This window comes from Aethalodelphis obliquidens, unplaced genomic scaffold (genome assembly GCF_003676395.1).
Source record: "Aethalodelphis obliquidens isolate GAN/ISIS:26980383/991018 unplaced genomic scaffold, ASM367639v1 scaffold5, whole genome shotgun sequence".
In the NCBI taxonomy this organism is placed as follows: domain Eukaryota; kingdom Metazoa; phylum Chordata; class Mammalia; order Artiodactyla; family Delphinidae; genus Aethalodelphis; species Aethalodelphis obliquidens.
The window spans coordinates 45,915,240-45,942,688 of NW_020837949.1; the positions used below are offsets into that span (position 1 = coordinate 45,915,240).

General features: G+C 45.5%; 1 protein-coding gene across 2 annotated transcripts; it reads right to left on the reverse strand.

Moving 5' to 3' along the window:
• Positions 1–1,338: 1,338 nt before the first annotated feature.
• On the reverse strand, positions 1,339–27,243 carry MTURN (maturin, neural progenitor differentiation regulator homolog). Of its 2 annotated transcripts, XR_003431950.1 has the most exons (4): positions 26,845–27,243; positions 17,382–17,504; positions 3,317–3,478; positions 1,339–1,924 (listed from the first exon to the last, which is right to left on the reverse strand). XR_003431950.1 is itself a non-coding variant. In XM_027102301.1 (3 exons), exons 1-3 carry the CDS (start codon positions 27,004–27,006, stop codon positions 3,368–3,370), a joined length of 396 nt encoding a protein of 131 aa, XP_026958102.1. In that variant the 5' UTR covers positions 27,007–27,237; the 3' UTR covers positions 1,339–3,367. The 2 variants fall into 2 exon arrangements, 1 of the variants encoding a protein (XP_026958102.1); XM_027102301.1 differs by having other exon boundaries at positions 1,339–3,478; positions 26,845–27,237.
• Positions 27,244–27,449: the final 206 nt, after the last annotated feature.

Genomic DNA, 27,449 nt, shown 5'->3' on the forward strand with positions numbered 1-27,449 from the left:
CACTATGTGTTGCTGGCAGCCTGGGAGACTTGAGTGGACACCGCAGTGTCCGTGGTGGTGGCAGGCATACTGTGGGGTCTCACCTCCCTCCAGAATCTGCTCTCCGACTCCCCGAAGTCTCCTTGGTATGATTATCAGGCAGGGAAAGTAACCGGGTAACCACTAGAAAAATGTCTCTGTGATTCACTCAAACCTGGGACCAAGGTTGTGGAACGTTATCACAGGTGTGACTTCACAGCTAGCCCACAGTGATCAACAAGCAATCAACCATTCCCCTACTCACACACACACACACACACACACACACTCACACACTCGGTCACTTTCTCTGTTACTTCTCTTTCTGTCTACTGGATGACATGGCAACAAAGCACTCATCTCTCACTCTCTTCCAGCTATTCTTCATGCGAATTCCCCGACTAAGTTAGGTTAAACTTACTCTACTTCCAAAGCCCCAGTCTGTCAGAGCACAAGGCAAATCCATACCTTCCACGGCACAGCAGCCAACTGGGCCAAGTATTGATACGCTTTCCATATCTCCGGGGCCCCCCTTTACCCTCTCGTCTGAGGACAGAATCTCATCAGCCCCTCAGCATCAGACCTGAGGGGGTTTCAACACGCACAGACTAACACAAACCTGTTCTAAGGTCATCCTGTGGCCAGGATCCTAAGGACAGCAAGATTCAAAATGCATTTGCTTCGCATTTCTCGAAAAGCTTCCTTGATTGTTCTCTTCATACACACACACATAGTAAGGCAGTTAAGGAAGGACAGTGGTTCAGGCAGGAAGGGCCAACTCCCCTTTCTTCAGGCGAGTTAAATGACCTGTCCGAGGGCACGTACATGGTCACTGGCAGAGTCAGGACTAAACCCGGGTCTCTCTCCTAACTCCTGGGTCTACGCTTCTCCTGTGGTACCACACTGCCTCTCGGTAGGTGTGTTTACATGTTTGTGAGAGTCGGAACTCGGTCTAGCCAGGGAACCACTTCCATAGTGAGAACCACAGGCTGCCCGCGTCCCTGAGCGGCCAGGTGAAGCTCTGCACTGAGCCAGTTCTGATGCCACCCACGACCCAAACAGAGAATCCACAGCGCAGGTGAGTGTGTACATGTGCACGTGTGTCAGCATGCACTGGCCGGGATGTGCACACTCAGAGAAAACGAAGCTTTAGAGGAAACAATCCGATTCGCAAGCAACGCCCTCTGGGGTTTTGCCTTGAAAATAAGTAACACACAGCGATGTCCTTTCCTACCCCTGGGGCAGAACAAAGGCCAGATTTCTCCTCAGCCCACTGAATGGCTGAGTCTATCTCAGCTCAACTTTTATCAACAGAGAACATTCACATAATAATACCACAATGCATTTGGTCAAAGCCTAAACACTTTTTCCATAAAATACATTTTATATGTCCATTCCATTTCCAAACATATGTAAATTTAGATTTTAAGCCTCTACGTACAAAATTCCAGTTTACCTTTGAATGGAGCAAGCCAGTCCAGCTTCTTCATTTCGGTGGCAGAAGTCATTCTTTCAGACTACAGTGTGAGCACGGAGCTTTGCAGACGCGGGCTCTACCTACGGGAGGCATAGCTCCCAATCACCTGTGCTCAGGTTCACAGCCAATCAGAACACAGGCGAGGGAGCAAAGCACGGAATCCGCTTGCTCCACTGGATAAAACCCCAAGGTTTGTTTTGTTAATAGGCTACTCCAAAGATAATTCATTTCACTTGAAGTTAACCTTTAATATGTTTTTCCAAGAAAAGAAAAAAACATGAGTACTGAAGCACGGATCGAAACCACGAAATTATTTTACCCGATGACTTAAAACTGTAGGACACCATTTTACCACGAGCAGCTGTACTCCTCACGGCACCAATCAATTAAACAGAAAATGTTGAGATAATCAGGTTTACACCAACATGCCTGGAAGATATACAAGACTCCCGTAAACTCCGTGGCCTCTGCTGCTTTTTTTTTTTAATCTAAAACTTTGACAACCCAACAGGCATGTGTGTGCATGTTAAAAACAATTCCACCCCAGATGTTATGTTAAGTGTTGTAAAAGAGGCATTCTGCATCTTTTATTAGAACCAGAGATGCAGAAGGGTCTAAGCAAAATGAATGTTTTAAATAATTCCATGTTAGCATTGCAAAGAATTTCCCCCCTCAGTGTGTGTTGCTAAATGATGACAGCAGTGTTTCCAGTTATGACAGTACTTGTTTCTGTGAGTTGTCTGAATATTTGATCATTAAAACTTCCCTTCTGAACCAAGCTAACCCACGATTAAGAGACTCCCACCTTCATACGACTTTAAAACTTCACTGCAGTTAGGTTCCTCAAAGCACTTGATTATGATTTTTAAATAAATTATACAGTGGGATCCTTTCTTGACTTTTTTTTGAAGAATAAAAGTCAGATTAAGAAAGTAAAGAAGGATTCCATCATATTTTTAAAAAATTTATCCTGGTTTATTTTCCTATTAAATTCATCTATGGCTTCAAAGTTTAAGTGGCACTTGGATTTGGGATGTTTTCATGATTTAACAAGTTGCCATCTTGTTATAAAGAGAGAAGGTAAATGTTTCATTTCATATGTGGGGTGGCTTATAAACATTTTAAAGAAATCAATAATTTATGTCACCCCATTTATATTCTCCCCTATTAGACTTTAAAAGTGGCTTTGGAATCAGCATGTTTTAAAATAACTGAACATGCAAATAATGTTTCTACCTAACCATGAACCAGCTGCTATATATCTAGGTAACTCAGTAATGGCAGAACACTTAAAGGCTTCTTTGCCTCTCTTACCCTCTTAACCCAAAACTAAGTAATTCTCCTTTTCTGCCCTTGTATTTGCACTTGTGCAGTTTAACGACTAGATATTAAAACTCATGCTTTATAAGCAAAACCTTCCATTTACATACACTTAAAAGGTACATAAAAAGTGCAGACTGCATTTCTTCTCTGCCATGCTTTCTCTCAATAATGTCACCTGTGATGACTCAAAACATATCCTTAATACATTCAGAGTTCTCTACTTTTGAGTCAGCAAATGTTAGTTCTCCAACATAAACTCAAGAGAGAACAGTCAGCCGCAAAATGGACTCTAAATTCAAAATGGCAAAGGCTACCGAGACAACTCCATTAGAGACCCACTGAAACGGGAGTAAAATTCAGGTCACTTCTGAGCAAAGCTCATCCCAGATATCGTGTGGTCGTTAAAAAGGTATTTCATTTTAATTTGGATGCTGGGAGTCAGACGTCCTGTTTCGAAGTGCTATTGCAAAATGCTAACCCAGGAGCTTGTGACCCCACCTCGGGTACCACAGGGCCCACTCTCCTTCTCAGGTGGGAGCCCTTGGAAGTCTACTGCTGACTGACCCCCATTTGGGGGTGGTCCGCCTCTGGCTCCTCCTCTTCCACGTCCGCACTGTACTCTTCAAATGCGTCGTCATCTGCATCCGGAAGCCCCAGTAACTACAGGGGAGAGAAGAGAAGCAGCTGTGAGTGCCAAATGGCCCACAGGCAGGAAGACAACCAAAGGCATCTGATCCAAATTCAACAAAGGGGGCAAGAATAGACTGTGGGGAAAAGACAATCTATTCAATAAGTGGTGCTAGGAAAACTAGACAGCTCCATGTAAAAGAACGAGATTAGAACACTTCCTCAGACCATACACAAAAATAAACTCAAAATGGATTAAAGACCTAAATTTAAGACCAGAAACCATAAAACTCCTAGGAGAGAACACAGACAGGACACTCTTTGACGTAAATCGTAGCAATATTTTTTTGGATATGTCTCCTAAGGCAAAAGAAAGAAAAGCAAAAATAAACAAATGGGACCTAATGGAACTGAAAAGCTTTTTCACAGAAAAGGAAATCACTGACAAAATGAAAAGACAACCTACTGAACAGGAGAAATATTTTCAAATGATATGACTGATAAGGGGTTAATATCCAAAATATATAAACAACTCATACAACTCAATATCAAAAAAACAGCCCAATCAAAAAACAGGCAGAAGACCTGAATAGACATCTTTCCAAAGAAGAAATACAGATGGCCAACAGGCACATGAAAAGATGCTCAACATCACTAATATGAGAGAAATGCAAATCAAAACCACAACGAGATATCACCTCAAACTTCAGAATAGCTATTACCAAAAAGTCTACGAATAGTAAATGTTGGAGAGGGTGTGGAGAAAAGGGAGCCCTCCTACACTGTTGGTGGGAATGTAAACTGGTGTAGCCACTATGGAAAACAGTGTGGAGGTTCCTCAAAAAATTCAAAACAGAACTTCCATATGACCCAGCAATTCTGCTCCTGGGTATATATCTGAAGAAAATAAGAACACTAATTCAAAAAGATACATGTACCCACAATGTTCATAGCAGCATTATTTACAATAGCCAAGATATGGAAGTAAACTAAGTTTCCATCAACAGATGACTAGATAAAGAAGATGTGAGTTACACACACCACACCACACACACACACACACACACACACACACACACACAGAGGATTATTATTCAGCCATAAAAAAGAATGAAATTCTGCCATTTGCAACAACATGGCTGGACCTAGAGAGTATTATGCTTAGTGAAATAAATCAGACAAAGACAAATACTCTGTTATTACTTATATGTGGAATCTAAAAAATAAAACAAATGAATGCATATAACAAAACAGAAAAAGACTCACAGATATATAGAACAAACTCGTGGTGACCAGTGGGGAGAGGGAAGGAGGGAGGGGCAAAATAGGGGTAGGGGACTCAAAGATACAAACTACTATGTGTAAAATAAATAAGCAACGAGAATATATTGTATAGCACAGGGTAATATAGCCATTGTTTTGTAATAACTTTAAATGGAGTATAATCTATAAAAATACTGAATCACTATGTTATACACTTGAAATTAATATAATATTGTAAATCAACTATACTTCAATAAAAAAATTTCAACAGCACTTAACAGGAATTAGCACAGTAGCTATGGATTTCTCATGGGAGTCAGCTACCTCTATAATTATTTTCATAAGCTTATTAGATGGAAGTGTCAATCGTACAATGGATTGGTGCCCAAAGGACTAGGTTTTACTGGAGAGCCTGGAGATTCTCTACTTTTAAGTATCATCCATGCATACACAAAGATACAATATCTATGCACACACACACACTGGGCTGTCAGCAGCAGTACAATGAACAGTGCTGACTAGCCCATCAAGATGTTAAAAATCTATTCTCCTCTATGTCTTCTTCTCTAAAAATGCACGCTGCTATTATTCGTAACACACATATAAAGGTACAGAGACTACTGAAATGTTCAACAAAACGGTTAAATAAGTTATGGTGCATCTGTAAAATGGAATCTTATATATCCACTTAAAATACTATTTTTGAGTTGAATGATATAAAAAATGTGCTCATGTGTGTAAAAAGAACATGATGAAAATTGCATTTTCATTATGATACAAATTTTTTTTTAAGTATACACAAATGCATAGAAAAAAAGACTTCAATGAAATAAATATATCCAAATTTTAAGAGTACTTTTTTAGGCAATGTGATTATCGGTAAATTTTTTCCTGTTCATCTTTTTGTATTTTCCAAATGCTCTATAATTATCATCAGGGAAATTCACAATAAACACACAGTAAACGTTTTCTTAAAACACTGGCTGGTCCTGGGTTAGAAACCGTGAGTGCCCTTTGCTGGGCCTGATCAATATGGACGAACGCTCTGGTGCTGGCAGGAAGCCATGGCTGCAGGCATCTTGCTTGGCCTTGTCTGCCATCACGGGGATGCCGACCCACAGCTCTTTGATGAACCTTTCTCACATGGTAGCCCCTTGGTTGACCATTTTCAGGCAACTTCACTGAATGGCCCTATGATCCAAACACTAACTGCATTAGGACAAAGTGAGATGGACCAGGACCATGGTCCTGCAGACCACAACTCTTGCAGGTCTCAGAGAGCCCTCTGAACACGCTCAGGACAAAATCATCTGCCAGGCATTATGGGTCATATGATGCACGTGGCCTGCCAGCACTACGGCCAACTGCAGGCACGTGCCTTCCCCTTAGAGCTCAGGGCTACAGCTGTCTCAGAGACACTGCTGACTGCGGGGAGGGGTGGGAGGGGCGCATCTCAGCTTGTTCGCACAGTCTGCACCAATCACATAGTCTGCACCAATCTCGTGTGTGCTGGGGAGAGGGGAAAAGCCCCTTTCCCCTACTACTGTCTCCCTTCCATATTTTACTGGGTGGAATAAAAGGCAAAGTTTGCCTCTAAAGAGGGAAAAAAATGGCTGGTTACAATGAACACAGATGACTAATGGTGTTCAAGTTTATTTCAAGAGCTGCTAGATGACACAGCAAGGTGAAAGTATCAAAAGAGTGGTAACATTTAAACAGTTGATAAAATATAAATATTTTTGCCACTACCAAGAACTCCAGAATCACCTAAATGCCAAAAGAAGATGCATTATTTCAATAATAAATATAACTCCTCATTGTACTGAAGGGATGCTCCTTAAAAGAGGAATGGTCAATGGGTTCCTTCTCAGTTAACAAATCTGACTGGATGCCTGGAGCCTTGGGTTCAGGAGGATTCTGAAGCTCAGTGGGAAAGATCCTGGTCAGTTAGCAATGGCTGTCATGAGTACAGGGGGCGCAGTTGAGGTATGCATCCACATATTTGCCATCTTGTCCTAAAGTGACATGCCACTGATTATTCTTTTTCATAATACGTTTAGATAATTCACATGGACTCAAACTGTAGGTACCCCTTAACACCCACCCTCTCCTCAGCTTAGGGTGGCTTGGTAGAAGAGGTTCCAGCAAGCCAAGCGTGAAACCCTTCCCCTCTCTCCTCTGCCTAGCTCTGTACCTTACCTTGATGTGAATCCAAAGCACATAGTTCTAGGTCTGTAGCATTAGCCACATGGGAAGCCCCTCCCTTTGGCAGGAAATCTTCAGATGCTCATTTGAGAGCTGCTCTCCCCCTGTCCTTAAAGGAGGGAGAGAGAAGAGAAGCAGCTCTCAATGGCTGTCAGGACGTTTAAGGCACCTTAGCGGAGAATCTGAAGATTTGTTGAGAGGCTGTGTGGAAAAGGCACTGGACCTCGCGTCTGGAAGCCAGGGCTCTAGCTGGGGACCACTGCCTTTGCTGAGCCTCGGTGTCCTTCTCTGTAAAGTGGGAACCATGACATCTGCTCTACTCCAGAGAAACTATGGAGATTCAGTGAGAAAGTGAATGTGGCCATGGTCTGCAAACTGTAGTCTTATGTGAATTATCTAATTACATTATATTACCTTGCTTCTCATTTTAAAGCACAGCCAGTTCAATTATTCAAGGGGAGTTACTGCTGCATCAGTAGACTGTCTCCAGACCCTGCTTCTTCCTCTCTCTTCTGCTGGGCTTGCTTCTGGACTGCCTCATTGTTAATTAGTACTGTAGGAAGTAGGAAGAGAACTAAGAAACTCAATTCTATCAGCCTCTGCATTAGATTCTCAGGCTTACATTCCATTGAACCAACCAATTTTGTCACACTACAGATTCAATGATAATAGTTTATATTGGTTAAGTTACTATCTGCTAGGCACTGTATAAGCAGCTTTTCTGTATATTAATTCCTTTGGGCCTCATAATAACCCTATGGGGTAGGCACTATTATCTCCCTTTCACAAAGAAGATCTGAAGATGTTGAGTAAATTTGCTCAGAGTTGCCCAGTAGGAATCAGAGCAGGATTCAAACACAGGCCAGCAGGTTGTAGACATTACACACCTAACCGCCAGGCTACCTGGGAGATATCCTTCCAGCTGTCCATGCTGCTCCTATAGCTGGAGCCTTCAATGTTTTCTACTCGGTAATACACTTAAAAAAATTCAATATGCAATGTTAATATCAACATTTATGAGTATGCACAATTTGGAAGCATGAGGAGGAAAAGAGAAAAAGCACAAGAGCTAGAATTTGCCTGGGATGCCAAAGGACATCATACAGATATGTAATAATCTAGCATTCCCACCTCTGTCTCCATTCTCATTTATGGCAGGTAAGTCTAACTTCTGGGTTACCAGAGGCAGAGGTGAGGGGAGGGAAAATTGGCTGAAGGCAGTCAAAAAAGTACTAACTTCCAGTTATAACTTAAATAAGTACTAGGGATATAATTTACATCATGATAAATATAATTAACATTGCTGTATGCTGTATAAGCAAGTTGTTAAGAGGGGCTTCCCTGGTGGCGCAGTGCTTAAAAATCTGCCTGCCAATGCAAGGGCCATAGGTTCGAGCCCTGGTCCAGGAAGATCCCACATGCCACGGAGCAACTAAGCCTGTGCGCCACAACTACTGAGCCCGTGAGCCACAACTACTGAGCCCACGTGCCACAACTACTGAAGCCCAGGTGCCTAGAGCCCGTGCTCTGCAACAAGAGAAGCCATCATGATAAGAAGCCCGCGTACTGCAACGAAGAGTAGCCCCTGCTCACCACAACTAGAGAAAGCCTGCGTGTAGCAACAAAGACCCAATGCAGCCAAAAAAAACAAAAAAGTTGTTAAGAGAGTAAATCCCAAGAGTTCTCATCACAAGGAAAAAAAGGTGTTTTTTTCCTATTTCTTTAATTGTTTATCTATATAAGACCATGGATATTCACTAAACTTACTGTGATCATCATTTCATGATGTATGTTAGTCAAATCATTATGCTGTATGCCATAAACTTATACAGTGCTGTATGTCAATTATATCGCAATAAAACTGGAGGGGAAAAAAAAGAATAGATTGAATAGCCAGACTGGAAAAAAAAATTTAATTTCTGGATCCAAATTTTTAACAGTCAAGAATTCATATCAGAAACAGGACTAGAAACAGACTGGGAAGAATCCTGAGTCCTTGCTTTTACTGCACTCACACACTCTTATAAGGGAAAGGAGGCAGGCCAAGAAACCCTGTCAAGTATATTTAAATTGCTCCTGATAGGGTCATTCATTCCTACTTCAGTAAATTTTTTTTTCAGTTGACGGGAAAAAAATCTTTATGATCACTCTGGACAAGTGTTGGCACTCCCAGGGTCTTGCTTCTTCAGAACAGTCTCTGATCACATAAGAACTACTGGAGCCCACCCATCCTAACAGGGTTGTACCTGGTGGGTAGAGATGCCAACCCTTGAGAATTAAAGCTCTTCAGACCCAAGAGAGTATCAGTTTTCTGTAGGACTAACTCCAGGTCTTTTTGAAAGTGTTATAAACTAGTTGAGGCTCTATTCAGTTGGCACTTAGCATCTGCTGTCTCTCACTCAAACACTTGGGCTAGAGTGTCTTTTTTTTTTTTTTAATAATCTTTTTAAAAAATTAATTAATTAATTTATTTATGGCTGTGTTGGGTCTTCGTTTCTGTGCGAGGGCTTTCTCTAGTTGCGGCGAGCGGGGGCCACTCTTCATCGCGGTGCGCGGGCCTCTCACTATTGTGGCCACTCTTGTTGCGGAGCACAGGCTCCAGATGCACAGGCTCAGTAGTTGTGGCTCACGGACCTAGTTGCTCCGCAGCATGTGGGATCTCCCCAGACCAGATCTCGAACCCGTGTCCCCTGCATTGGCAGGCAGATTCTCAACCACTGTGCCACCAGGGAAGCCCTAGAGTGTCTTTATAAAAGAGGAGATAGTATCTAGGCCCTGGAGAGCACAGGCAACCAGCTAGGCCTTCAGGGCTTCCATTAAGTGCCCTGTGGCTTTAGAGGTTCCTGTAAGCTCCTTCCAGATGATTCTTTGAAGCAGCATTTCCCACACTTTGCTGTGTACGTGACTCACCCAGGATCTACCTAAAATGTAGATTCTGAGTCAGTGGGTCTCAGGTGGGATCTGAGATTCTGCTTTCCTAACAAGCTCCCTGGTGATGGGGATACTGCTGGTCCAGAAACCACACTCTGAGTATTGAGACCCTAAAGCATCTGGGGAATTTGTCACGATTTATCTTAATGATCCATGACGCTGGTGTTACCAAGAAACCTCTGATGGGATCCTGGTCAGTCTGTCTTTTTGATAATAAAGGAAAAAAAAAAGGTGGGGGGGTAGGTGGCAAGACTGATGAAACACCCAAATGGGCAAGAGTAATAGGTACCCTCTTATTTTAGGGGCTATCGCACGTTCTACAAAAGACAAGGGTTTGAATGTTCACCATATGAGCAAAAAACAAATGCCATGATAAACTTAAATTGTCAACATTCAATGTGTGTGTGTGTGTGTGGTTTTGTTTTGGTTTTTTTTTTTGGATGTAGTAGGTTGGTTTTTTTTGTTTTCTTATTAATAGTTTTTTACTGAAGTATAGTTTATTTACAATGTTGTGTTAATTCAATGTGTTTTTATTAAAACCCACACTTGTGCATAATCTTTCCTACCAGACTTTCTGACCAACTGGGGCAGCTTCCCACAAGTGGATTCTCTCTCTTCTTCCAGACTCTTGACCAGACTAGAAGAGTAGAAGCAAGAATTGAACTTTTTCTGGGTCACAAAGGGTTCTCCTGTGGGGTATAATCCCTGGCTCTCCAGCCACTAGTGGCAAAAAAAAACAACAACCAATCTTGCTCATGCCAGTAAGACTTAATTAAGGGAATTTTTCTGGTGGAAGGATCTCTGTTTCTCAAGAGAAAAAAACGTGGAGTCATACAGCAACCCTAGGCAGGGGACCAGGGTCACTCAGAGTGAGAAAACCTAGGGAAGCACAGGCTCTCACTCCAGGTAGGGCCATCAAAGCAACAATGAGAACCTGCTGTATAGCACAGGGAACTCTACTTCACTTCGCTGTACAGTGGAAAATAACACAACATTGTAAAACAACTGTACCCCAATTAAAAAAAAAAAAAAACATCAACCAAAACAGCACAGAAAATCATCACAGCAACAGGTGCCTCATGACCCTAATGTCCACAGTGCTAGTAAGAGGAGAATACTCCAAGAGAATAGAGTAAAGCTTTGAGAGAACTGAAAGGCAAAGATTAGTTTTGGTTTTGCAGCTAACTTGGAAATGGTAAGTTCTCTCTTCTTTTGTGAACTGTTTTCTAGTGAGGGGGTGGAGGGGAGGAAGGACTGTTAATCATCACTAAATAAAAGATATAAAAACATGGAGGAAAAAAATGACTGGCATGGCCAGCATTATTTAGACCCATAACCACTATTTCATTATCTAACTCAATCATGTGATGGCTGGCAACTGTCAATCCAGGGCCACTTAAACAAAAAAAAAGTAGGACTCCAACGATTCTCCAATTCGCATTGATCAAGCCTAGTGACAGGTGTCTCCGAAGCCATCACTGGTGCCAGGACATGGATAAACCCTCCTGCTCACAGATGGCAATGACAGCACTGTCATTTGCACACATGTACTATTTGGATATGACACTGCAGCAGGAAGGAAAAAAAAAAACTAGGTAGAAGCTAGGCGGCCCCTGGAGTGGAGCAGAATATAGGTCAGTCCAGGAAGGAAGCTGTCCCACTGCATGCACGGAGCCACATATCCACCCAATAAGCATTTCCTAACAGCAGTTAGGAGCTGGAAATTGAAACAAACCTCAGTGGGGTGGCTGGGCTTTGATAGCCCTCTGTGTTCTGATTTTGAAGCTCCCCATGCATCCACGAGGCAGAGAAACATGTATGACCCCCATTTTAAAGATGGGGGCACTAAGGCTGAACAACACGGGCTGGGAGCCGGCCAGGCCAGGGCTAAGCCACCTTGCCCCACCCAGGGACATCTCTAAGGTTCTCTGGGCTATGGGGCCAAGATGGGCCCTTCTGGTCTTTCTTCTTGGCCGGCCCTCCTCCTGCTCCAACATTGTCCAGATCTCGCCCTTTCAAGCCCCCCTCCTGGCGAAGCCACTGCCAGCACTTTGTTCCTCGATGAGCCCACTCACATCTGATATTCCCAGTCCTTCTGACACATAGTAGATAAGGCAGTTTTTTTAAAAAAAAACACAACATAGTTCCTGATTATAAATGTTTTCTGTGACATCATGGAAAATTTAGAAAATCCAGAAGAGAAAATAAATATCACCCATAACCCTGTCACCAGAGGCTCTTTGGTCATATGTCCCTCTGGGGGACAGGAGCATCCATTTGTCCCCCTTGTAGCACTAGCCTCAAACCCACTGAGTTGTACGGATCAGGTACTGAACGGATGGTTATTATTTTGCCAAAACCAGTGTCGATAAACTTTTGGCAATAATACCCCAAAACTGCCCCCTTAGAATCTCTTATCTTAGCCAGATGCTTCTGTTAAGCGTGTGTTGAAATCACTTAGCAAATTGTTTTCTTCCTCCATCAAAAACCTAAGGGTCCTACGAAAGCTTTCATTACTGAGCTCACTTCTCAACAGTATTTTGCCGAGTGTCCCAATCCCGTCCGTGTCAATGCCAGCATTTACTCAGTGCTTATCCTCTGTGCCATGCGCTGCACTAAGTCCCCAACAAGAATCGTGTCATTTAAGCTTCATAGCAATCCTAAGGTAACTATCATCATTTGTTTCCTACTTTTACAAATGAAAAAACTGAGAAACAGCAAGGTCAAGTAACTTGCCTGAGGTCACACAGCCAGCAAGTGACAGAACTGGGATTTGAATCCAGGCAGCCTGCCCCCAGAGCTTGGGTTCCTCATCACTGTAGTAACCCGATTCTGCATAACTAGGTAAAGGGACCACAACCAACACCCTGCGGTCGGTGCACACTCACTGACATCCTCTCAGGAAACACTTCCCCAGAGAACCAGCAGATCGGAGTGAGCAGAGCAGGGAATGGAACTCCTTTGCACTGTATCTAGCAGAGTATCTAGACCAAAATAAATGCTCAATTTTGTAACCTGGAGTTTCCCTGTACGTTTTTGTGGCTCTGTCTCCTACCAGAAAGCCAGCTCCTTGAGCGCAAGGGCTGGGCACCCTGCCCTGCCTCTTACTCTCCAAAGCGGTGCTTTGGCAAATAGCAGATGATCATACATTTTGTTGATCATGTGATGAAGAGATAGAGAAAGAAGAGGAGGAGTAACATGGTGAATAAGAAAAAGAATAATTATTTTTTCCTTGTCAAATCAAATAACAGATTTCTTTGGTAGGGCATGGACTTTGTGATATTGATTGTTTCAGTGCGGGGAAGGCAAACAGAAAGGGCGGGGGGAAGGCAAACAGAAAGGGGAGGAAAAGCACACAGTCTACAAAATTGGAATGTCCAAAGGTAGAGAGTGCTACTGTGGCACGCTGAGCCTTGCAGGCAGGATCGCTGAGGATGGCCAGAAGATGACTCCATTCTTTGGCCCATGCAGGCAGGCATGCGTGGGCTTCAGCAAAGTTAATTGACCCTGCTTGACTGATGCCCCAAAAGGCAGCAGAAGGCTGTCAACAGAAAGGTCCTTATCTTTCTGGAGAGATTACCCAGCGTAGGGGCTGGCAATGGGCTGGCCAAGGTAAAACAAGAATTCCAAGCCATGAATGAGGCTGTTCTAAGATGAAGGTAAAAATATTCCTTCTGTGGTTTCCCCAACTATAAACAAAAAGGAGCTACACAGATTGATCAGATTATCCAAAATTTTCAGGGGATGAGGTGCTCAAGCTTACCAGCGTGATAACCGTGTAGCATTTGGGTATGTGTTACTTCAACAAATACTTTCAGCTACAACAGCAGTAAGACCCTTTCCTGGGTCTTATTTCTAAATCCAAAGCTCCTTTACATAAAACAGGTAAATACCAGTGGGAAGAAATACACTCTTCAGTGGAGAGGGAGAGGGTAAAGGCTTCCCCACCGATCTCCAGCAGTCCCTCACCTGGGTCTGTAACACTCCCTCTCATCCGATCTGGGGCACATCCTGACTGAGAGAAACCCACAGCATGTGTGCATTTCACCCTCACTAGTCCTGAGAAGGCCTCCAGCCCTTCCCGCAGGCAAAAAGACCCAGCCAGAGTGCCCAGCACGCAAAAGCTTCCCCACCAAAGGGGGCGCCGTGCCAGGTAAAGGCCCCACCTTGGGAGCATCATCCCTGCCCACTGTGGCGGAAGGCTCTGCTTTAGAAATGAACTCTGGAAGCCCAACAGCGTTAAACGAAATCCGTGTGTCTCCGTGACACAAAGCAGCTTGATCTGAAAGAAAGTATTCAACCAAGTCAATCGCTTTTAGCTATGCGTCTGGATTTTTTGGACTGCACTTTTTTCCATTTACACGTGGCGGCCTGGTTGCTGAAATACAGTCATAGACTTGGTAAAGCAAGGTGGCAAAAGAAGTCCTGGTGGGAGCTCACCTTCTGCAGTTAAGCCCATTCTGCAGGTAGTCTGTTGCTTGCCCCCACAGATGACAGCCACATACAGAGAATCAGGTGGCAGGCTAATGGGTGGAACCCCCCTGAGGAAGCCAGCTGCACAGTGAGTATCATTTGCTAATTAGATAGTTTGCGGGGGGGGTTAAGATTTGAGGGAACCAATTTTTAAAACAAAATTTTGCTTGCCTTGATATCTCTAGTTGGATGTCTAACAGGTATTTCAAACACTGACACGTCTATAACCGAGCTCTTGATAGTCTCACCCCTGAACTTTCCTCCTGTGGCCTCATCCATCCCAGTCAAGGAACACCATTCCCTTCACTGAGTAGATGAGGACCTCTGGAGTCAGCCATGTCTTCTTTTTCCCACACCACACTTCCAACCCATCAGCAAGTCCGGTTGGGTCTACTTTCAAGGCATCTCCAGAATCCGGCCCATTTCTTCCACCTTCACTGTGACCATCCTGGTCCAAGACCTATGGCCTCGCCTGGATGAAAGCAACAGCCTCCTCACTGCGCTCCCTGCTCCCACCCCTGCCTCACAGCCTGTTCTCTACTCAGCAGATCCCTCTTGTGCTTAAACCCCTCCAGCGGCTCCCCAGCACACGGGAGTACAAGCCCAAGTCCTTCTGTGACCTGCAAGCCCCTGAGGTTCCTCGGATTCATCTCTCGAGGTTCCTCCCCTCCCCCCCAACTCAGGCCGTACCAGCCCCTCCTTGTTCTCTGAACACTAGTTTTCTCTCCCTCCCTCTGTGGTCGTATTTGCTGTTCTCTCTACTCGGAAAGCTCTTCCTGTAGCTCTCCTCATGGCTCACATCTCACTTCAAGTTTTACTCACATTACCTTCTCAGTGAAGCCTTCCCTGCTCCCCTAGTCAAAACTGTCAGTGCCTCTGACACTTCTCACCCCCTTTCCCTGACTCATGTTTTTTTCTCCTCAGCACTTGTCACTAACACATTATGTGTTGTACTCATTTATCTTATGTTGTACTTATTTATCTTCTCTCTCTGCCACTAGAATACAAGCTCTGTGAGGTCTAAGATTTTCATCTGTCTGGTTCAACTGCTAGGAACAGAGCAGTAAAGAGCGCCAAGTGCCTACTGGGTACTCAGTAAATACATCTTGAATGAATGGAAGTGGGATAGACCAGTATCTTTAAGTCAAATATCTATTTTGAATAAGCCAAACAGGCTTAGAAAATTAACAAACAACAAAAAGAAATGGTTGGACAAATGATACAGATCAGATAAACTGACAAAAGCCACTTGAAATTCCACTTTTTATAATGATGGATTAAGTGATAGTGATCAGGACAAACTCCTGCAAAGAGAACTAAAAAATCTGGATTCAGTATGAAAAATGCCTTCTTAAATATGTTGAGAATTAGCACCCAGAGAGGTAAACCTATCATAAAAAGCTGCTTTTGTCCTAAGGACATCTGCTGACCTGGAAGAAACTTCTACTGCATCCTTGGCCTACTCTAAGAGCTAGGGAGACCAAAGTCAAACCCAGGGCCTTTCAAAGGAGCAAACTGTTATAAACCATTGTCACTTTAGGCTAGGACCCCTATGCTATGGTCTGAGTATTTGTGTTCCCCCCTCCAAATTCATATGTTGAAATCCTGACCTTCGAGGTGATGGTATTAGAAGGTGGGCCCTATGAGAGGTGATTAGGTCATGAAGGTAGAGCCCTCATAAATGGCCTAGTGCCCTTACAAAAGAGGCCCTGGGGCTCTCTCTGTCTCCTTCCACCATGTGAAGTTCAAGTGAAAAGATGGCCATCTGTCTAGGAAGTGGGCCCTCACTAGATACCAGATCTGCTGGCACTCTAATCTCAGACTTCCAGCCTCTAGAACAATGAGAGATAAATTTTTGTTTACAAGCCGCCTAGTCTATGGTATTTTGTAATATCAGCCTGAACAGACGGAGGCTGCTCTCAGAACAAGGATGAACCAGAATAAACCAGGCCTGCAGCCTGACTGTCCATCACCTGGAGAGTTCTAAGAACCACAAGTCTCAAACTGATTGAGGGTGGTCTCTGACTGACAGGGCCCCTCCAGCCCTGGCAGAAGCAAATAAAAATCCTCTCTGGAGGAGAGTACCATCATCTTAGGCCTCAATATACCCCTATATATAAATTTTCAAATACAAATATTCAAGCATGCAGAGATAATCCAACATGCAAAGAAACAAGATACCAGGACGGGGAACCAGTGGTAACTCCCAAACCTTGAAATACTGGAATATCTGACAGTCTCTTATGCAGCCAAGCCTACTATGTTCAGAGAAACAAAAGACAAGTTTGAAAATTCCAGGAAAGAAGTAGATACTATTTTAAAAGATTGGAAAAAAGAAAACAAAAATAAAGAAATCCTAGAGCAAATAACACTGAGCATGTGGAGTATTTATGGTGGGCAGGGAATTGAACTTAGGGCAAGTGTCACGTAATCTGACTTTCTCTTCCAATAAAAATAAAGAGAGAAGTAGTCTTCAAATTAGGGGTGAGTATTCATTTTACATGTTTTTCAGCTATAATGAAACAAACTGTCAGCTAACCATAGACATACAGATTCCTAAATCCTAAGGGGGTTGGGGGAAAGCAACCTCTATAAGAGACTTCATAAAAAGAGAAAAGAACAGAACAACTAACCAATTTCCTCCTTCTCTATATCCATCGACATGGAGGTACATCCTTTATATAGCCTTCTGGCAATTTCCTATCATAAGAGAACCTCCATAGCACTTCCAAGCATTTTGGTTTTAAGTCTACTGGATGAGAACCAGAATACTCAGTTGTCTCATAAAGGCTCTGTTTGCTTCCCACCCAATCAGAGATTCTTAACTCAAGTGATGCTAGAAATAACCATCATCCCTGCAACAAACAGCTGTGTCGCATCCCGTTTCCCCCTCCCTCTCCGCCCTCAGCCTCCCTCCACTAGCTGCTATCTTTAAGCCACAGGGCAGACAAGAGAAAAACAATTAGTCACCCCAGGTTTTGCCCACTTTCCCCACAATCCATGTCATTCAAAGCACAATCACTGGAGACAACAAGATGGCTTTAGAAACCAAGCAGGCACCTACAGGTCTGAAGGACTTGAAGACTTTTTCCAAGACTTCATGGAGCGTCTTCTTGCCGCAGGAGGAGATATAATCCTGTGCTAGCTGCAAAAAAGGCAGGCAGTCCTCGCTCTCACTCCACACGTGCTACGTGCCCGCCGGCAAGGGAAAGGAGAAAACAAAGACACACAGTTATTATACTCAGTTTGAAATAAACAAAGCCAAGAAGATTTTTTTTTCTTTAATTACGTGAATTTGAAGGCGGCCTCCATTCCAGAGTAAACTCCATACAGTCATCCTTGATTCGTTTGCACTGAAGGAGACCAGAAAGTGCACACCCTGCAGAAAACCCCCACGCTTCTGGGCCAGAATCTCACCTGCTCAATTTTCCATCAGATCTGCTCATACGTGGTAAAAGCGGCATTGGGATCAACATTCCCCCACCCATGATTTCCACCGCCCCCCTTCTGGTGCCAGCTACGGGTGGTTTTAAAACACAAGGAAGGAGAAACCGAGAGCCTGTGTAATCCTTACCTTTGCCTTCAGCACTGGCTGACGGATTAATTAGGCATAGTTTGTAACTGCTTACTTGGAGATATTCTTTACCCAGATTAGCCTGTGATGATAAATTTACTTCAAGATGAAATGAATTCAGGAGAACACACAGAAAAGTCATCACTAAGTCACCAGGAAACAAAGGCTTTCTGAAAGCTCACCTTCCCTTAAAATGCTTTAAGAGGGCATCATCGTTCCCAGGCAACACTTTGCAATGTTAACACGCGCCAAGAGGAGACTGATTTAGGTTTTATGTTTTTCTTAGGGCTAGACAAGTGGGGTATTTTTTCCCCAAATGAGGATATCCATTTTAGCACATCTTTAAGACTAGGCTAGTTTCTCCCATAAATGTTCAAGGATCTGGAATAAGTCCAAGAAACAGGCTTGAGAGATGGAGATGCAGAAGGCCCCTGCATATCTGAGCAATGGAGGGGGCACTGAGCTACCAGGATGACATCGGGGTATCAGTCAGGTACCAAGAATCACTGTTTAGAGGGGCCTGAGCAATGACAGCTCAACGTTGGTGAAAAAAGTGTAGAGGAGAGGAAGATATTTGGCAGATGAGGGCAAGGAGTAGGGACTAGGCAGCAAGAGACAAGATCAGTTTGGAGAAATGGTCCATGTCAAGCACTTGCCCCCTCCTATTGATACAAATGATGAGAGCATCACCCCAGAAAGTCATATGCCCAACACTCAATAAACATATTTCACTTCCTTCTTTCTCACTGCAGGATCTCCAGGAACTAGAAAGAACTTAAAACACTTCTCAGATCCAAGAGAGAATAACAAGGTGCTAATATGCCATCTTTACCACCCAATTATCTGTGTTTCATAGATGTGAAGGTCCATTTCCGACACGTGCTGCTCTAATTCCAGCAGACTTCTAGAGTAGCTATCGCCTTGACCTAATAAAGATAACTTCTAGATTCTCCAACCTTAGAGAATAGCTCAAACACGATTCCCTATTAATTAGAGGCCCTTAAAGTTGTTGAGCCTCTGAAATGCCATTTATATAAGTCTCTTGCATTGTACAAAAACGTAATAGTACAAAGCGCTTTTATATCCGTTACTGCACTTGATTCTTGATTAGTGCGGATTCTGCAAGACCAATAATAAAGTCCCACTTTATACAAGTTCAGCTCAGCACCCATTTTCAAACTCAAATTTTAAAAAGTTCAAGCATATTTCCAATTCTTATCCAAGTTAGAGATGGGGTTAACACCTAGCACCACACGATGGAAAATTTGAAGCCTGCCTTCCCTAGACTTGTTGTGAAGATTAGAGAAAAAGTAAAATGTTTATTTAGTGCCTGGCACAGTGCCTGGCTGGCAAATAGTAGATATTCAATAAATGGTGGATGTAAGTCGCCTATTTCCCCTTTTGCATCTGCAGGAGGATTGGGGGGAGGGGCTTCCACCTGCCACAAGGCTAAATCAGACACCCTGTGTGGCTTCACTGAGAACGCTATCCAAGGCAACTTGGGATATAGTTCATTCAGAAGCAGGTGTATCTATGAAAACCTTGCATGGCTATTTTTAAACTACATGTTTTTAAAAAAGTACTTCAAATTACAAAGTAAACTAAGGATAGTATATCACTCAAACAATAACAGAATCACAGAGTATCCACCACTGCTTGGTAATCAGTTTATTCAGTTTGAGTGTTTCTAGGGCATCTATAGCCTCATGAGGAGATTATTCATGCCACAATTTTCATTACTCCACTTTTGGAGTTGTTGATTTATGAATATATTGGAGAAGAAAGACTTAACACCTGCCAAAGGGCCTTATGTCCAGTGTGCCTAAATCTCCTTCCCGTGGCTGTATAACTCATCCTGAATTCCCAGTAGTGTTGGTTTTGCGGTTTAAAAAAGAGTTTTAACTGAAGCCCTGCCCAAATGATAACGTGAGGGAGCAGGGGACTTGGAATAAGACAGGCCCAGGTGTCCACGGCCGCTTAAAAGACATCACTTGCTAAACGTTAAATTGTTTCATGTCCATTGTATCTCATGATAAAAGGTATTCAGTTTTATTCATTGAAACTGTCCCCTTCTAAAATTAATCAAGACAGTCAGCATACAAGATAAGATGAACTAAAAATTAAGTCTGCAGTTGAGAACATAAAGACAAAGGGGAAACAACGGAAGAAGAAGAATGTAAAACCAAGTGAGATAAGGACCAACAGCGCCGGTAGACAAGCCTGGCACTTGCCACGGATGGGACACAGATTTGCCTCCACTGCTTTCCAGAGGCCTATGCTATGCAAAGAAAGACATGCCATCAGTGCCCCGAGGCAGTGCCCACATATAAAACAGCCCAGCTCTTCAGAACTAACAGGAAAGGGACCAGGGACAGGAGGGTCACCTCTCAGGAAAATAGAGAGGCCCATTCCAAAACCAAGGGAAGGCAGAGAGAGCATGCGGCGGCTGGGCTGAAGCTACTGAAAGCAGGATCTGGGGTCTAGTCTTGTACAAAGACAAATGGGCACTTGAAGACCCACAGTCCTGCACCACAGGGCGTGGCTACAAGGCCTTCAACTTGGAAAATATCAAGCATATGTAACCAAACACCCACTTTGGCCACGAAAAAACTATAGCAGGGGGTCAGAGAACCTATGGCTTTGAACAATGTAATTCCCTGGCAAATATAAATCTGAGGACAGAATGTACTGAATTTCCAATAGGGTAGTTAGAGCCAAGGCAGATTGCGGACCTGGACTATTATAATAGGGGAAATGCCAAGAAAAGGCTTCGCAAAGGAGGGGAAAGCAGTGGTTCCTAAGCTTTAGCTTGCATCACATTCACCTGGAGGCTTATTAAAACACAATTGTTGGGTCTCACCCCAGAGTTTCTGATGGGGGATGGGGCTGAGAATTCGCATTTCCAACAAGTTCCCAGGTAATGCTTCTGCTGTTGGTTCTGGGACCGCAATCTGAGAACAAGAACCAGAATGGAACTTTGACTAACTACATATTTGAGGGTGGGCGTTACATCAAAAAAACCCTAAATGTCATTACTGACTAAAACCACCTCGAATCTTCAGGATGGCATGGGTTGCAGTGAAGTGGCCCCCCTTGTACCTACCTTGAGCAGCCTATAGATTCCTGCTCATTTAGAGCTGAAAATCCCCAGTGAGAACTCTGATTTCAGCACACACCATCTGCGGCCGTTCTTTCTGTTATTAAGTTGGGTCAGAGTTTATTATCAAAGCTCGCCCAGCTTAAGACATTATAACAATGTCATCTGCAAACAGGAAAATGAGCGCCTTTCTGTTTTCTGTAGTATAGATGAGAACATCCAGCTTACCCAAAAATGGAAGTAGATCATCGAGGTAGTTCAATCCCACAAACATCTTACTGATCAGCCTGTGTGCTCCTACTGTTCTGCCACTTGTGGGGACGGCGCTTGACTTCCTGGTGCCTAGGCAGAGCTGGGGGTGGCAGGGGAGCTAAGAACACGCCCGTCGTCCTCCCAGGACTCAGTTATCTGTGTCAAAGGGCCATTGCCAAGGGCCTCACTCTCACTGCATGCGTTTTCTGCTGTCGGCAGTACTGGGGAGTGCATTTTAAGTTGGTGCAGCTTAACACAAAACTGACTGCTCTCCACAGAAGAGATGGTATAAGAGGGTAAGAGCTACAAGCCATCTCATGCCAGCCAACGTATTTCTGCCCAGGGAAGAGCATGGCTGGCCACACCTACCACCTGCTCTTGGTGTCAAACACTGCTCTGTTTTACCAAGGAGGAAACTGAGGCTCAGAAAGGTTAAGCAACTTGTCTGTGGTCACACAGGAAGCAACAGGCAAAGCCAGGATGTCAAGTGAGGTGTCATGCCTTCAACCTGAGCCTCAGCTCCTTCCTTTGTAAGTCGCAGAAAATAATAATACCCACAGGGTGGATATAAACATTCCATGAGATAATCTGTAGATAACCCTGCCTCTCATTTGGCAGGGGCCCAATGAGTGCTTATTCCCTCCTATTTGAACTTATATTAGCAGAATTTTACTCTCCTCAGGATTATCACCCATGAATGATGAAGGGCATATCTTTTTCCCTGAAATAATCTCTCTGTATGAATAATGCATGGCCACTGTGGAAGGCATTACAGTATACCACTATTGCTCATTTAATCTGCAAATAATAATGTGATATAGGTATGATTATCCCCATTTGACAGAAGAGGAAACTGAGAATAGAGTTTGAATTTAACAAGAAAGTGCCTTCTTTCCACTATACCACCATGTAAACATGATGCAATCTCATTCAAACAAGTTGTATTTTCTTTCTCCAAAATGAAAAGGTTGTTATTTAGTCACATAGTTAAGAATAGAGACATGCCTAGGACGAAAATGGAGAGAGAAAGACATAGGCACAGGCACACATATAAAATTAAATCACACAGTCCCTCTATAAATAAAACATTTTTCTTCAATACTATGACAACTGCTACCTTTGTTTTTGCATTGAGGAGGGATTAAACTCTACAAAACTGTGGACCCAAACATGTGGTGGACAGTAAGGGAGCACCCCCCTCCTTGTCGGCAGTGCCCAGGCACCAGGGAGGGGCCGGGCAGTGCACTTTGAGAGCTCCTTTCTCCTGGCCTAGGTGAAAAGGGAAACAGCTGGTGCTGCCATGCCCAGGAGCACGTGTCCCTCTGTCTGGCTGGCATGTTAGTGGCTGCCAACACTCCATTCCTCAAGCCTGACCGAGCTCTCAGGACCTTCTGAGCTGGCAGAAGAGGGGAGCACACTGACTGTGTGAGCTGTCGCCCACTTCCCCATGACACCTGAAGAGCCAGGCAGAGTAGCTGCGTCCCTGAACTTCCAGCACACACAAGGCACTGGCAGCTTATCCCAGGACCTGAACTCCTTGGCCATCCATGGAGAGAGACCTGAATCAGGGCAGCAGTTTGGAAACGGACTGCAGGGACAGGATGGCCTGTGAAGCAAGAAGGGGAAGGAGTGCACAAGGGACCCAGGAGCTGCCAAAGAGAGGGCAGACAAAAAGAAGTCCTTGTTCCTAGGCCTCTGGAGCCCCCAGCCTGATGCTGCCTGGGGTACAGTCTGCATGGCAGAAGGCACAGCCCTCTGGGCTTTGGCTCAAGTCCTGGCTCTCTTACTTCTTAGTGGCATAGTCCTGGATGAGTCCCTTAAGCTCACTAGCCTCGGTTTCCTCACCTATAAAATGGGGACATAATAATACCCACCTCAGAGAATATTTGTGAGGCTCAATAAGAAGTAGCCCTGGAACCCACAGTCTGAACTGGGTCCCCTGTTGTCACTCCTGTGGTGCTATATAATCACTACAAGGCTACCGTTCAAGTTGCTCTACCGTCTATTAGCTGTGGGAAAGTTAGTAAACCTTGCTGGGCTTCACTTTTCTCATCTGTAAAGTGGAGATAATTACAGGGTAGTCTGTGAGATTACTAAGATTAAATGAGTTCATATATGCAAAGTCTGACACACAGTAAATTGCACTTAAGTGGTAGTTGTCTTTGAAGCTGTCACTCTTGAAATTTAACATCTATCTTCTACACTAGACTGTTAGTCATTCATTCTTACAAACATGGATTGAACGCCTATCACATGTTTGACACTGACACTGTTCCAAGCGCTGCAATACAGTGATAAGACAAGCTCTCGTGAAGCTTATAGACTAGTGGGGCAGGCAGAGAATAAACAGAGGACTATCAAGTGCTGATGAGCGCTATGATAAGAATAAAAGGGGGAGGGAGGGAGGATGTGGTCAGGAAGGTTTCTCCCAGGCCACAATGGCAAAAAGGAGCTGGCCATGTAAAGACGTGGGGGAAGAGTATTTTAGGCAGAGGGAACAGCAAACGTAAAGGCCCTGAGGCAGGAACGAGCTTGGCTCGTCTGAAGACCAGAAAGGCCAGTGTGGCAGGAACACAGTAAGCAAGGGGGAAGAATGGTCCAGGATGAGGTCATAGAGGTGGCAGGAGACAAATCATGTGGGGACTTGAAGCCAAGAAAGCTTAGGTTTTATTGCAATAATGGGAAGTCAGTTTAGGAGAGGTAGGGAGTGGTGAGAACATGACTTGGATTATATTTTAAATAGATCCAGAGGGACTGCTGTGCAGAGACCCTGCCAGAGCCACTAATATCATCACCCCACTTTAGGCACGTTTCCCAAACAAGTCTGCTAGGGAGGTATTAATATCATCCCTATTTTACAGATGTGGAAATCAGGTCAGAGAGGGGTTAAATAACTTCCCCCAAGGCTCAAAGTTAGATGTGGGGAGCTGGGGTGCAAACTCGAGTAGCCTGACCCCCAGAGCCTGTGCCCCTAACCATTATACAACACTGCCTCTTAGATGAATAGAATGGCCCCATTCTAGGTAGCCCTGGCCAAGTGCAGAGTGAGCCCTCAATAAATGTCTGTTGCATGAATGAATGAATGATATAAAGACAACCTGTAAATTGAGAATTGCTACGTAAATATTCTTATTGTTAACAAATGCTTCAGATTACATTCCCTTCATCTCAAATTTCTTCTAATGTTTAGCAGGTTTTCCTGGGGAAAGGAAAAGAACAGAGGTAGGACATTTACTTCATGTCTGAGTTCCCTTAGCTAGAGGCAAACAGCACTTGACAAATCTGGCCTGGGACAGATTAGAGGAGATGTTTTGGGTGAAGAAAACTCCAGTGGTTGGCATCTTGTCCATTATGGCCTCTAGAAACTGAAAAAGTTCCAGTCTACCCAATGAATTACTCCCCCCCCCATGCCCACCATTATCTTTCTTCCCTATCTATTTCATTTAATTGTCAGTGAATGAATGCTTTCAAAAGAAATACTTTCAAGCACTTTACTCATACAGGTGGGAAAACATTTAAAATATAATATGGGTGGCCTTGAAAAAGGCCTGATATACTTAATGTTTCTGAATGATGGTTTGATAAACATATTCAAGGCAAGAGAATAGCCTTGCTTTTCTCTACCCACTTATTCTCTTTGGATATGTCTCCTGCAGTGCCAGCAGGAAGGCTGTGTGGAACTCTCCCCCATAAAATCTGGAACCATGAGTGATTCTTGTCCCACCTCGAGCAATAAAGAGGGGGAAAGGTCACTGGCAGTCCAAGGAAGTCCAGGGCTAGAAGGGACTCCTAATCAAACCCTAACACTGCAGTTACTTGGACCCTGATGCCCTTTCCACTATATCCCTGGAGCTTACTTTTACAATGGAGTAAATCCCTTTTTAATGACCTCCCACTGAAAACACTAATTTACTTATTTTAACTAGTTAATAGTGTTCTTACATACATTTATAGTTTACTTGCTCTTCACAAGTACCTATGATGGAGGCATTCTGATTAACCTCATTTTACAGGTGAGAAATTGAGGCTCTTAAAAAAGAGACAAGTTCTAAACTCTGGAACCCCAGATCTCTGACCCAAATTTGTGGGGCCCTTGCTGTGCAGTGGAGACTATTAGGTGCTTTATCTATTTGATCACCTGGGGGTTGGTATTATACCCATTTTTTGGATGTGTACACTGAGCATCTGGCTGTCCCCCAATGCCATCCCTTCTCTAGAGTGTGGCAGGGCTGGGGCCAGGGGGGTTGTTCACCTTTGCGGAGTAGGGTGGAGGTGGGAGGGGAATGCTTCATCGACAAGTCATACAGAAGCCTTCATCTCTCTGGGGCCAAGAGAGACAATCTTGCTGTCTCTGTAACTCCTTCTCGAACTTCCCGTGGGTGGTAGGGGCGCGCGACAGCTTGGACCTCAGCCCAGCTTTGTCTCACCCCACCTGAGGAGCCAGCGCCAGGCCTCGCTGAGGCGCTGCCCCACCTCCGTCCGCAGGAGCGGCAGCAGCGCCAGCTCCAGGCTCAGGCCGGCGACTCAGGCCGGTAACCTGAGCCCACAGCCGCCTCCATCTTACATTTGGGGACCATTATTTTTTCCTCGTCCTTACAAACACTTCATGAAGCGCCATCGTCGCCCAGTCTCTGCACCTCCCAGCCCAACTCCCCGGCCCTCTACATCCCCTTCCTAAACTACCAGCGCCAAGATCCCAGGTGGGCGCAGGATGCAAAGTCAAGGTTTTGGACACCGCAGTTCCAGGTCCCGGTACCTCCGAGCCTGGGGCAGGGCGGGGAGTGGGGTGGGGAGGGGGAATTCCCCCTCTTCTGGAAAAACCGAAGGGCTGTGGCAGGGCCGAGACCGCCGCCTCAGCTGGACAGAACCTCTCGGGCTCCAAACACCTCGTTGGAAGCTCACAGAGAAGCAATGGAAGCACGAGAGGAAAGGGGGATAGGCGTGCCTGTGTGTTTGTGTGTGTATGCGCACGCGCGAGTGCGTTTTTAAGATCCGAGGTGTAATTCCGCAAAGAAGGTGCAGGAGATGGGGCATCGCTAGTGTGGACGGAGGCTTTGTGTCCAAACACCGCTGAGAATAACATGGGGGAGGGGGACGGGAGCGGGTTCTCCCCGGCGGGGGCAACTCGAGGAGTTGTGTCTGCGTATTTAGAGGGTAACAGGGTTCCTCACCTGGGCGGGACGCCTGGGTGTAGGAAGCTCCCGACTCAGGATCCTGTGGGAGGGGAGGGTCCGTGCGCCCCGGTCCGCGCGCCCTGGCCCGCACTGGTGCGAGGCTGAGACACCCCCGGAGATGCTCCAAGCCGAGCACAGCGCTCGAGCCGTGGGGTCGCGTCCCGGAACCAGCCCTCTCTAGCCCGGCTCCCCGGATCCTAAGGACGCCCCTGCCTGCCGCCTACCGGACGCACCCGGAGCGCTGACCCCAACGGGCCGGGCCCGAGGGCTCCCCCGGCGGAGCGCGGAGCAGCTGGGTGCGCCGCGGTCAGCCGGTTACGCCCCCCCACCTCCCGCCCCACCGCCTCGCGGCGAGGGAGCTCCGGCGCAGGGAAGCGGCTGCGAGTCCACACTCCCGCGCGCTGCGGCGGTCCCTCCCCCAGGCACTCACAAAATTGTCCCCGCAGCCGTTGTCCGGACACAGCACGTAGAAGGAGACGCCGGGGTCGGCGTAGAAATCCATCCTGCGCTCGGTCTCCTCGGTGGCGATGAGCTCGAAGGGCGTGTTGGAACACCATTTCTCCGCAACGTCAGCCAGCTGCTGGAAATCCATCCTGGCCCGCCGCGCCCGTTGCTCCCTCAGCCTCCTCACGCGCCGCCCGCCTCCCGCTCCCTTCGCCGCCCGCCCTCCTCTCCTCGGGCGCGCTCCTCCCGGGCGGGCAGCGCGCGGCTCTGTGGGCTCTCGGGCAGGCGGCGGGGCCGGGCGACGCGGGTTCCCTCCAGTCCCGGGGCTCCTCCCGGCGGGGACTGTTTACATGCTGTGTGTAACGGGGTGGGCGGCGACCAGGGACAGCGCGGCGCCGCGCCCGGCTCCTCCCCGCTCCGCCTCTCCGCCCGCCCCCTTTCGGGCAGCCACCGAGGCTGGCGCGGTGGCCGGGCGAGGTTGGCTGTGGGCGCGACCGGGCGGGACCCGGCGCGGCGGGAGGGACCGGGCGCTCCGCGAGCTCCCCTGTTTCACCACCACCCCCCCCCCGCCCTTTTTAAAAGCTAACCCGG

Coding starts and splice junctions, on each gene's coding strand:
- MTURN (XM_027102301.1), bottom strand. CDS start 27,006: ATGGATTTCCAGCAGCTGGCTGACGTTGCGGAGAAATGGTGTTCCAAC. Junction 17,505..26,844: donor ACGGCTGCGGGGACAATTTT/GTGAGTGCCTGG, acceptor GCGGGCACGTAG/CACGTGTGGAGTGAGAGCGA. Junction 3,479..17,381: donor TCTTCAAGTCCTTCAGACCT/GTAGGTGCCTGC, acceptor TCTCCCCTGTAG/TTACTGGGGCTTCCGGATGC.